The 12,412-nt window shown below is 35.7% G+C and overlaps 1 protein-coding gene across 1 annotated transcript; it reads left to right on the forward strand.

The window, feature by feature from the left end:
* The first annotated feature begins 4,030 nt into the window (after nt 1-4,030).
* On the forward strand, nt 4,031-5,996 carry LOC113764665 (trans-resveratrol di-O-methyltransferase-like). The gene is made up of 2 exons (XM_027308636.1): nt 4,031-4,816; nt 5,219-5,996. The coding sequence occupies exons 1-2, from the start codon at nt 4,034-4,036 to the stop codon at nt 5,528-5,530; spliced, it is 1,095 nt and encodes a 364-aa protein (XP_027164437.1). The 5' UTR covers nt 4,031-4,033; the 3' UTR covers nt 5,531-5,996.
* Nucleotides 5,997-12,412: the final 6,416 nt, after the last annotated feature.

Here is a 12,412-nt window from a genome sequence, read left to right on the forward strand (position 1 = left end):
GTCAAATTCACGTTGCAAAATCAGCTGGCGCAGATTGAGACCGGATTTGTCAAATTCACGTTGCTAACCAGTCCTAGCTACCTACCGGTGACTAATGATTAGCAATTCAAATTTGACTCATTCAATCTCAATCTGCAGAAGCTGATTTATGGATAAGTATTTGAATCAGCCAAACTAAGATACCCTTTTTATTTTCAACCAGGGGGGGGGGGGGGGTAAGGGGGGCTCGTGTATAGGAGAATAAAATAAAAGCCAGGTGACACATAAAGCAAGCAATTTTATATATTTGAGACTGACTGGCATTTACAATTATGTCCAGTGTCCACGGGATCAATCTAAATCCATTCCAAAGTGATACTACCCAAGTTAGTCCCAAAACACATATGGGTAAGGTTGAACCAAAATCTATATGATTCGGTTCTATCTCAAATCCAAGCAAATCCCGTCCATCCCACTCATTTTGCCACCTCTAATATCTATATATAGGACTTGAAGCTTATTCAAGTAAAGCAATAATCTACCAGTAAGCAGAAAATACTACCAATTGAAATGGCAAGTAGTTTTGCAGCTAAATTGATATGTTTCTTCCTCATCTTAGGCATTGCAACTCCCAGTTGGGCACTTAACATGCCCATTGCCAGGAATGAATTTCAGGATTCTTCCTTGTGGACTGGTAGCATTCCAGCCTTGCGTGAAGATAAATTGCGCAAGAACAACAAAATTCATCCCAGATTATAATTTGCAAACTACATCTTTTATTTGTCCTGATTATATTACTCCATTTTTTACGTTTATCGTACTCGACGCATTTGTTAGATTAGGAATTAGGGCCGTGTACCATGTTAACCGTGACAGCTACGACTCGTGTGACATTACAAAGTGAATTTTTGCAGCTTTCTTCATCTTTTATTTGTAGCTTTGATTAATATAAAATTTTTTTGTTTTAGATAGTAATTTGTATTTATTAACAAGTGTCATGGAGCACCTATTGGAAACTTCCTCTATAAATTGGTCAAGTGATGGGTGTTTAAACCACCAAAAATAAAGTTCCCACGCTAAAGGTCCATTTAGTTCATGGGATGACATAGAATTGGATTAATCTCCTGTATCATCTATGTTTGGTTGCATTTTACACATGAGACGACACATGATTGGATTAAAACTTTTTAGACTAATTTACCCTTAATGATACAAATTCACGCTGAATATTATATAGTCATACTCTCATATATAGGTGGTAAATCAACCCATTTAATTAAATTTACTTATGGGTATGGGTATCTTAAATTTTTACATATGGGTATAAATGAGTTACCCAATAATACCCATTTAATAAATGGGTATTATTGGGTAACTCATGAAACCCAATTAACCCATTTATAATTGTCTTTCCCCAAGTCTCTTTTCTTCCCCCACCCATTTTTTTTTTCAGATTTTTCATTTTGTTATGATGTTAACTACTTTAGTTTCATTATTATCATTATTTGTTGGTTTTATCTTATCATTTTATTTTCTCTTAGTTTGTTAACTTGCTCGTTTTTCAACATTACCAATTTATGATGATTTTTAACCTCTTTTCCTATCTTTCCAAAATGAAATTTTAAATTTATATATGAAAAAAATGTTATGGGTTCAAAATTTTAGGATTAAGTTTTTATGTTAGCTTTTATAGTACTTAGTTCAATTTTTTATATTCTTATTATTCAATTATTAAATAGCATGTAATTTTGCGACATAAAGTACGGATAAGAAAAAAATTGATAATTAGGCTTATTGAACATTATAAGTAAATATTTAAAACTAATGATGGGTGCAAAAGACGATATAAATTGATAACTTAGTTTGCAAAAATGAATTTAAATGAGTTTACAAAAGTTAAAATAAATGGGTTATAAATGGGTAATTGAGTTACTCAACTCATTTTTTGACTTACCCATTTATACCCATCTAATTAAATGGATATAAATGGGTTGACTCACTTATACCCATTACCCATTTTACCCAACCCAAACCCGCCCAAGTCACCCATTTTGCCACCTCTACAGTCTCATATAATAATATCATAATAAACGAACTAATTTTCCCCTATTAATTATATTAAAAAATTTTGACTAATTTACCCATATTCATTATTTTGAATTTTTTTGACTAATTTGTTCCTATTAATTAATTTAAAATTTTTTAAACTAATTTTCCCCTAAATTGGAAGGACTGAAACCGCCAAATTGAGAATCCCATGAATGAAATTGAGAACCCACCAAGGAATACTATTTTGCTACAGCATTCCTACACCATAATTGTTGAAAAAGATAATTACTGTATCATTGTCCTTCCATCAACAAAGCATAGATTTTTTTTTTTAACAGAAAGCATAAGGATGGAAAGCACTGGAGATAAAGCTGTAGTGATAAAAGTTTGATGGCAGGTATCTAAATTCTAAGTGTAACAATTAATGATAGATACTTTGTTGAGAGAGTGAGTAACAAATATATATTTTTCAGTGAGCGAATGACAAATTTAATCAAAATTTGTGTATAACTAACAGAGAGCATATGGATGAAAGTACTACAGATAGATAAAGCTATTTGATGACAGGTAGCCAAATTCTAAGTGTAACAATTATTGATGCTTAAAGTAATGCAAGGAAAGACAAAACATTGAGCACTTTTTTTAAGTGGAATCCCATTTTTCTATTGAGCACTCTAATCATGCAACCAGGGACGGAGCCAGAAATTTATTTTTGGGGGGGCTGAAGTGTATTAAAATTTTTTTTGTGACGAAATAAATATATTTAATAAGTAAAATTTAGAATCAATAATTATAAAAATAATAAAAACATATAATTATACATACCCAAAAATTTGTTATTGATTAACACTTGAAGTATTGGTAGTTGTGCACTCGAATAACGAAGATGAGGCAATTGCATTCTGCGAGTCTTCATCCGTTGAAAACGCTGCAATATTTGCTCATTTTAAATTGTTGCAAAAATATCCTTATCGATGTATACAACCAGACAGTCATTCATCCACTCGTCTCCCATTTTGTTGCGCAAATCAGTCTTGACAATATTCATTGCAGAAAATACTCTTTCAACAGAAGCAGTTGGAAAAATTCTGTCGTAGGGATGGCAATAGGGCAGGAGATCCCTCTCCCGTCCCGTGCTTTTAAAATTCTTTTTATTTATAATAGCATCGAATTGGGAAAATTCTGCCATTTGATGGCAATGGGGTGTGGGATCCCTCTTCGATCCGATGTTCTAAAATCTCCCTGGCCCAGTTCCCCGCTTTTTCTATCCATATACCCTGCCTATACACCTACGGGTGCCCTCACTATTGTGTAATTATACTTTTTATGTATATAAAACATTAATAACAACATTATAAATTATTTTTTAAAATTCTTAACTGAATATTCAATGTAAAATCAAGGTTAAAAATCACTTTGATCTTTTTTTAATTCATTTCTCTACTTTTAATAGGAAATCTAAACTTACAATCATTATGTTTAAACAATGTAAAAAAATTGAAGTAAACTAAAAAATAATTAAATAATAATGTGTTTATGTATGAATGTATATATATGTATAAAACAATATATAGATCATTGTATTTTTGTTCAATTTTTATATTGATAACCTGCTCCGTTGAAATGAGGGGAGAAAAATCTATCCGGCCCTGCATTCCTAATCTACCGCTAGTTATGCACTTGACATCAAAAGTAGAAAGAAACTAACGACCAATAGAGCAAAGGAATTGATTCATACAGAGACATGTCCAAGTCATTATGTTTGTCCGGCATTATCATTATCTCCTTTCACCGTGGGGGGGCTGGGCTGGCCGCCAGAATCCCCTATATATAGGGGGTTTTCCGGCGGCTTGGGGGGGCTTAAGCCCCCACCAGCCCCCCCTTAAATCCGTGGCTGCATGCAACATTATTCCTGTGAATCCCATAATCCGCCTATAAAATGCGAGTTCTACTTGTAATTTCCACCACCAAAAAGCGCAAAAAATCCTAGAATTTCAAACAAAAAATGGATTTGGCTAGAAATATTGGTGACCATACTGAAGAGCTTTTTCAAGCACAAGCTCACATATGGAACCATATATTCAACTTCATAAATTCTATGTCCCTCAAATGTGCAATTCAATTAGACATTCCAGATGTTATTCACAAGCATGGCCAGCCGATGACCCTCGATCAATTGATCGATGCTCTTCCCATCAAGAATGAAAAAGCCCCATTCGTTTATCGTCTCATGCAGATTTTGATCCACTCAGGCTTCTTCATTGAAGCAAAGATTCCTGGAAATGAGAATGATAATCAAAAGGGTTATCTGCTCACTTCTGCTTCTGAACTTCTTTTAAAGAGCAACCCTTTTAGCGTGACGCCATTTTTACTGGCCATGCTCGATCCCACCTTGACTGATCCATGGCACTATCTCAGCCAGTGGTTTCAGAACAGCGATGAAAGCCCATTTTATACTTGCCATGGGAGGTCACTTTATGATTTTGCGAGCCATGAGTCTCAGCTTAATCAATTCTTTAACGAAGCAATGGCTAGTGATGCCCGGATGGTTAGTAGCGTGGTGACCAAAGATTGTAAGCACGTTTTTGAGGGTTTGAATTCATTGGTAGATATTGGAGGTGGAACTGGAACCTTTGCTAAGGCAATTGCTGATGCTTTCCCTCGCCTGAAATGCACTGTGCTTGATCTTCCTCATGTTGTTGATGGCTTGGAGAGTAGTAAGAACTTGGCCTATGTTGGAGGTAACATGTTTGAAGCCATTCCTCCTGCAGATGCTGTTTTAATGAAGGTATGAAATCGATGTTGCACGTTTTCTAGTTGACAATTTTCTTTTATAGAAGTTTTATTTAGATTTTCATCCTAACTGCCTGAGATCATAGGATTAAAATTCACCAATTATGGGAAGTGTCAACTTCAAAAGTAAGATTGAGCAGAAGAAATTGAGGCTATGCTTAATCTAAGAACTGCATCATGAAGAGGGACAGAAAAAGAACAAAGTTTTAAATGTCAAATTGATGGCATGTGTTTGGTACTATAGGATAACAAAGTTTAAACGTCAAATTGATGGCATGTGTTTGGTACTAGAGGAGAATAGTTTTGTTTTTTCTTTTTGACGCAAAAATCTTTAGATGGGGTGTAATGTTTCTAACAAAAATTTTCTTTCGTTGTGATACAATTTGCAATCGAGCAGTGGATATTGATTGATTGGAGCGATGATGAGTGTGTACAAATACTAAAAAAATGTAAAGAAGCAATTCCTAGCAAGGAAAAAGGAGGCAAAGTGATAATTGTTGACACGTTCTGCAAAAGCCAGCAGAAAGGGGATGATGATCATGAGGCGATTGAGACCCAACTGTTCTATGATATGGGGGCGATGGTTCTAGTCAAAGGAAGGCAAAGAAATGAGAAAGATTGGGCGAAACTTTTCTCTGAGGCAGGCTTCTGTGACTATAAGATAACTGCAGTATTGGGCTTGAGATCTATCATTGAGGTTTATTATTAATTAATTAATATGTCTTTTGAAAATGTTGTTTGTGCTAAAAAGTGATGAACCTTTAGTTAGGGTGTTCAGAATAAATTTTATGGCTTTGGAGTGTTTGTTTTACTCATTTATTGGCAATAGACAAATTGCCAAAGTCCATCTTGAAGCTGAACGTGGGCGGCTGATCAATTTGGTTCGTGCTTGTATCTTGAACCAGATTTACTTGCAAAGTTCACCAGATTTTCTGGCAATTGGGCATTGAATGAGAAGAGAAAAATTACAGCCGCTTGTAGGATCCTTACTAGTATAAATAAATGCCATTTCCTCAGTTGAAGGGCACCAAAGCTCAAGTGAAAGATAGGAAATGAACGAGTTCAATTGTGGAGTGAGTGTTTGAGCAGATATCTCAAGAGTGAGCCTCTGATAAATTAGACCAAATATTCTCAACAGTGAGGCTCAATTATTAGTGTCTAATATAAATGTATTTTGTCTGTTGTTATTATATATATTTTGAGTGTAATAAAATTGTTTGTTTAGCTCCTTTATATAAAGGATTTAATTCATTGATTTGGTATTAAACCCCACCACAATCCAACATTGGAATGCGTCCAAATCCCAGTCTGGAATACGCAGCAAGCACATTATGTATAAATGGTGTGGAGTTGAGGTAGCTAAGGACAATAACTGTTTCCAACATTGTTGAAGTGGATGCATCGCTTCCACTTTAAATTCAGTGATTACAGTTGAATGTACGTTGAAGAAAGAACGGATAAACATGAGGGGCAAAAAACTGAAAAAGATTTTCAGTTCTTAACTTGCCTAAATTGTACAGCACTTTCTAAACAAAATGTAACTCAATGTAAATTACTTATTCAATTTTGAAACACTGACATTGTATCTAATTAATATTCGTGTATGTTGAACGACGCGTTGGTCAACAAACGCGTTTTCTGCTTTGTCCCACATCAATAGAAGCCAAAGGAATTCTTCCTTTGGTTTCCTATAAATAAGGAAGCCTATTGAAGGTTTTAGGTGCACCACTCAAGAGAGTTATATAGGCTATTAGTTTTTTGAGTCATCTAACCCATTTAGTCAAATATTTTAGGCTTTCTTGTTTTGAATTTAGAAATATTTTCTAAACTCTTTTGTAAGTGCCTTATTAGTATAGGAACCACTTTCCTACGGCTTTTAATATTTCTTCTTCATAGTAGAAATATTACTCCTCCCTCACCCGTGAACGTAGGTCAATTTGACCGAACTACGTAAATCTTTTGTGTCTTTTATTTGCTTTATTATTTGCCTTTATTGGGTTGCCGCAACCCTTTTATATGGTCGGTTTTACCGCCTAATTATTTTATGGCTGGTGTCTACCGCATAAACATTATATGGTCGGTTATACCGCCTAATTTGTGCTAACTCTGGTTTGTTTGTTCCTGGGCCGGTCCTAAGAAACTGGTATCAGAGCTGGTTGTTATATTTTGCAAGACAAGTTCATCTGGTGGGGCCCGTTCATCCCGTGGGGCCCGCTTATCTCTTGGGGTTCGCTCACCCTGCGGGCTTGTTCACGAGACTTGCATATCTGTTTGACCAGTTTTTTTTGAGACAAGTTTCAAGTTATAGATTTTGTAGCAACAATGACGATAACAAAGACGGTTGTCGAGAAATTCGACAAGAATGTCAACTTCAGCATGTGGCAGCTCAAGATCGAGGCCATTCTTGTTCAAGACGGAGTTGATTTGGCAATTCAAGGAATTGAGAAAAAGCCAGAAGATGTAAAGGATACGGATTTCGCCGATATGGATAAGAAGGCCAGATCCAGCATAATCTTAAATCTCTCCGATAAGGTATTGCATGAGGTAGCAATGGAGACTTCGGCCAAGGTTATGTGGGATAAATTGAAAGGCTTGTATATGAAGAAAACAGTCAAGAATCAGCTATATTTAAAGCAGAGCTTGTATATGCTTCGGATGTCTGAAGGTACATCTATACTCTCCCATCTTTGATAAATTTGATTCCATTATTATGGATTTGGAGAATATAGATTCGAAAATTGATGATGAAGATCAAACCCTATTACTTTTGTGTTCCCTTCCCCAATCCTTTAAGTATTTTCGTGATACTATGATTTATGGAAAGGAAACAATTTCGTATCGGAAAATTAAATCTGCATTAAAATCTAAAGAGCAGATAGATAGGGATATTACTGGGGAAACTAGTGGAAGTCAAGCCGATGGCTTGTTTGTTCGGGGTAGATCTGAAAAGAGAAACACAGAAAATAGAAGTAGATCCAAATCCAGACATAAAAATGTAATGTGCAACTATTGTAAAAAGAAGGGCCATGTTATCTCTGATTGTTTTAAACTGAAAAATAAAGAAAAGCAAAAAGGAAAATTTGTTGAGAAAAATACTGAATCCGCTGAAGCTAGTATAGCAGCTGATGAGAATGATGGAACCATTTTCTGTGCAACGGAAAATATTTTTAGGTCTAACAATGAGTGGATTTTAGATTCGGGTTGTTCATATCATATGTGTTCCAATAGGGACTGGTTTTCAACATATGAATCAACTGAAGGTGGAGTTGTCTTAATGGGTAAAAACGTCGTTTGTAAAGTTGTTGGTAAAGGCACAATCCAGATTAAAATGTACGATGGTATTGTGAGGACGCTCACAGATGTTAGACATGTTCCAGATTTGAAAAAAAATCTCATCTCTTTGGGCACTCTTGAGTCTATTGGGTGCAGGTATTTAGGTGGAGAAGGAGTTCTCAAAATCACTTGAGGTGCTCTTGTTGTTATGAAGGCACACAGATCTGGTACTTTGTATATTTTACAGGGATCTACTGTTACAGGTGCTGCTGCTGTTTCAACATCATCTTTGTTAGTTACAGACATCACCAAATTATGGCATATGCGTTTGGGGCACATGAGCAAAAAAGGCTTGGGCATACTGAGCAAAAGAGGACTTCTTTGTGGACAAAATACCGGACCATTGGAATTCTGTGAACATTGTATTTTTGGAAAGCAGAAAAGAGTCAACTTCAGTTCACCAGCAATTCACAAGACAAAAGGTACTCTTGATTACATTCATTTAGATCTATGGGATCTTTCTCGTGCTCCTTCTAAAGGAGGTGCCAGGTACATGTTGACTTTCATTGATGATTATTCAAAGAAAGTTTGGGTCTATTTTCTTAAACATAAAAATGATGTTTTCCTAACTTTCAAGCAATGGAAAGTTTTGATTGAGAAACAAACAGGAAAACATATTAAGCGGTTGAGAACAGATAATGGCATGGAATTTTGTGGAGGTGAATTTGATAGATTTTGCAAAAATAAAGGAATTGTTCGGCATCACACCGTCAGGATGACGTTTCAACAAAATGGTGTGGCTGAACGTATGAACAGAATGCTTTTGGAGAGAGCAAGATGTATGATCTCCAATGCAGGGTTGACAAATGACTTTTGGGCAGAGACGATCAATATGGCCTGTTATATTGTCAACCGTTCTCCTTCTGCATCTCTTGGTTTCAAAACTTTTGAGAAAATTTGGTCAGGTACTCCTGCTAATTACTCCAATTTAAAAATTTTTGGATGTCCAGTATACATGCACGTGAATGATGGAAAATTGGAGTTTAGAGTTAAAAAGTGCATTTTTCTTGGGTATGCTTCTGGGGTGAAATGATACAGATTATAGTGTCCTGATCCCAAATCTCCAAAATTTGTAATCAGTAGAGATGTTACTTTTGATGAATTGTCTATATTATCTTATAAGAAGGAGTCTTCTAGTCCTTGTACTACTGATAGTGCACAGAAGCAGGTGGAGGTTGATATTGGCAGTTCTGGTCCTTCTCAGACCAAATCTTCTATTCAACAAATGCCAGTAGATGCACCTGAATCTACTATTGAAGATAGTTCAGAAGAAGAAGAGTATTTCATAACCAGAGATAGAGCAAGGAGAGACATTCGACTACCACAAAAATATGCAAATTTAGTTGCATATGCTTTGTCTGTTGCAGAAGAAACTGATGCAATTGGTGAGCCTTCCACCTATTCAGAAGCAATTTCTTGTGATGATTCTGCAAAATGGTTGATTGTGATGAATGAAGAAATTGAATCTCTTCATCAGAATGAAACTTGGGTTCTTGTAAAACCACCGTCAGCTAAGAAAATTGTTGGATGCAAATGAATTTTCAAGAAGAAGGAAGGTATTCCAGGGGTTAAAGATGCAAGGTATAAAGCACGATTAATTGCAAAGGGCTATAGTCAGATATAAAGTGTTGATTTTAATGAAGTTTTTTCACCTGTTGTTAAACATAGCTCTATTCATATTTTGCTTGTTTTAGTTGCCATGTATGATTTGGAATTAGAGTAGCTTGATGTTAAGATAACTTTCTTGCATGGCGAACTTGAAGAACAAATTTATATGAAACAACCCCAGGGTTTTGAGATTGAAGGTAAGGAAGACCATGTTTGCTTGTTGAAGAAATCCTTATATGGATTGAAACAGTCTCCAAAACAATGGTATAAAAGATTTGATTTCTTTATGTTGGGTCATAGTTATTCAAGGAGCATGTATGATAGTTGTGTTTATTTTCGGAAGTTAAATGATGGTTCTTTCATTTATTTACTGCTTTATGTTGATGACATGCTCATTGCTGCCAAGAATTTGTCAGAAATTCACACTTTGAAACTGTAGTTAAATAGTGAATTTGAAATGAAAAATTTAGGAGCAGCTAAAAAAATTCTTGGCATGGATATCAATCGAGATCGAGGAGTAGGGAAGTTGTTCTTGACCCAGAAAAATTATCTTGAGAAGGTCTTGGAGCGTTTTGACATGAAAGATGCTAAACCAGTATCTACTCCTCTTGCTAGCCATTTTCGGTTATCTGCTGCTCAATCACCACAATCAGATGAAGAGGAAGATTATATGGCACGGGTTCCTTATTCCAGTGCAGTCGGCAGTGTTATGTATGCAATGGTTTGTACTCATCTAGATATCTCACATGCAGTCAGTGTTGTTAACAGATATATGTCTTGCCCCGGTAAAGCACATTGGCAGGCTGTGAAGTGGATTCTCAGATACTTGCGAGGTATTTCAAATGCATGTTTGGAGTTTGGAAGAAATAATAACATGCACTTTGGTTGGTTTTGTAGATTCAGACTACACTGGAGATCTTGACAGGAGAAGATCACTTTCAGGCTATGTATTTTGCATTGGCGGTTGTGCTGTTAGTTGGAAAGCTACTCTACAACCTGTCGTAGTTTTGTCTACTACAAAAGTAGAATATATGGCTTTGACCGAGGCAATCAAAGAAGCCTTGTGGTTGAAGAGTTTATTTAGTGAGTTAAGTCTATATCAAGGTATTACTGATATTCACTGTGATTGTCAAAGTGTCATACACTTGACTAAAGATCAGATGTATCATGAGAGGACGAAACACATTGATGTGAAGTATCATTTCATTCGGGATATCATTGCTGAGGGAAAAGTCCTTATTCAGAAAATCAATACTAAGGACAATCCAGCCGATATGTTTACAAAATCTCTTCCAATTTACAAGTTCAAGTAATGCTTGGACTTGATTGGTATTTATTGTTGGTGATTTACGCCCATTGAGGTTTATTTGGAGAAGGTGGAGCAAGTTTATAATCTCTCGATGTTGGGGGACTCATCAAGGTGGAGATTTGTTGAATGACGCGTTGGTCAATAGACATGTTTTCTGCTTCGTCCCACATCAATAGAAGCCAAAGGAATTCTTCCTTTGGTTTCCTATAAATAAGAAAACCTATTGAAGGTTTTAGGTGCACCACTCAAGAGAGTTATATGGGTTATTAGTTTCTTGAGTCATCTAACCCATTTAGTCAAATATTTTAGGTTCTCTTGTTTTGAGTTTAGAAATATTTTCTTAAACTCTTTTGTAAGTGCCTTATTAGCCTAAGAACCACTTTCCTACGGCTTTTAATATTTCTTTTTCATAGTAGGAATATTGCTCCTCCCTCGCCCGTGGACGTAGGTCAATTTGACCGAACTACGTAAATCTTTTGTGTCTTTTATTTGCTTTATTATTTGTCTTTATTGGGTTGCCGCAACTCTTTTATATGGTCGGTTTTACCGCCTAATTATTTTATGGCTGGTGTCTACCGCCTAAACATTATTGTAGACACCAAATTTTTGTCAATTTTTAATATTTTCTCAAGATTTTTCTATTTAATGAGTTATTTATTTTCTTGCATTTTAATGTGCATTTTCTCATTTTTGCAGGTTTGCTTTACGAAAAGAAAAAAAATAAAAAACAACAAAACAACAAAACAACAAAAATAAAAAAAAATAAAAAAAAAATCAAGTCAAAATCAAATTATTACTAAACTTACACATTTTCATCATTTTCCCCACAAAATACACTTAACCCATTCCTACACTCAACTTTCTTGTCATTTGGTAAAAAAGAATCATTTTGACCAAACACACACACAAGCTCCTCTTTTTCTCTCCCAATATCGACTCTTTGGCCTCTCACAGACAGACGGACATAACAAGAAGAAAAAAAAACTCTTCACTCGGCTCTCCCTATCACAGAAGAGAAGCCACAAAAAAAAAGAAACAAAAAGCACTCCCCAACTCTCTCCCTTTCTCGGACTGGGCAGAAGAAAGAAAACAGAACAAAAAAGAAAGAAAGCTCCCTCACTCTCTCGGCCATATCCCTCTCTTTGCTCACTTCACACAACACACCCACACACTATCCAGACACAAGGAGGCAGCCGCCGGTTGGACAAAGAGCTTGGAACTTCCTCAAAATTTTAGTCAAGGGACCACAACCTCATTGAGGTATTTTTTTTTCCAGCTTTTCCTTTTTTAATTAATTAGATTAAATGCATGTTTGGCTACCTATTTGTCTCTTCCTTTCAC

Source organism: Coffea eugenioides, chromosome 3 (genome assembly GCF_003713205.1).
Source record: "Coffea eugenioides isolate CCC68of chromosome 3, Ceug_1.0, whole genome shotgun sequence".
NCBI lineage: Eukaryota > Viridiplantae > Streptophyta > Magnoliopsida > Gentianales > Rubiaceae > Coffea > Coffea eugenioides.

Coding starts and splice junctions, on each gene's coding strand:
- LOC113764665 (XM_027308636.1), top strand. CDS start 4,034: ATGGATTTGGCTAGAAATATTGGTGACCATACTGAAGAGCTTTTTCAA. Junction 4,817..5,218: donor CAGATGCTGTTTTAATGAAG/GTATGAAATCGA, acceptor GCAATCGAGCAG/TGGATATTGATTGATTGGAG.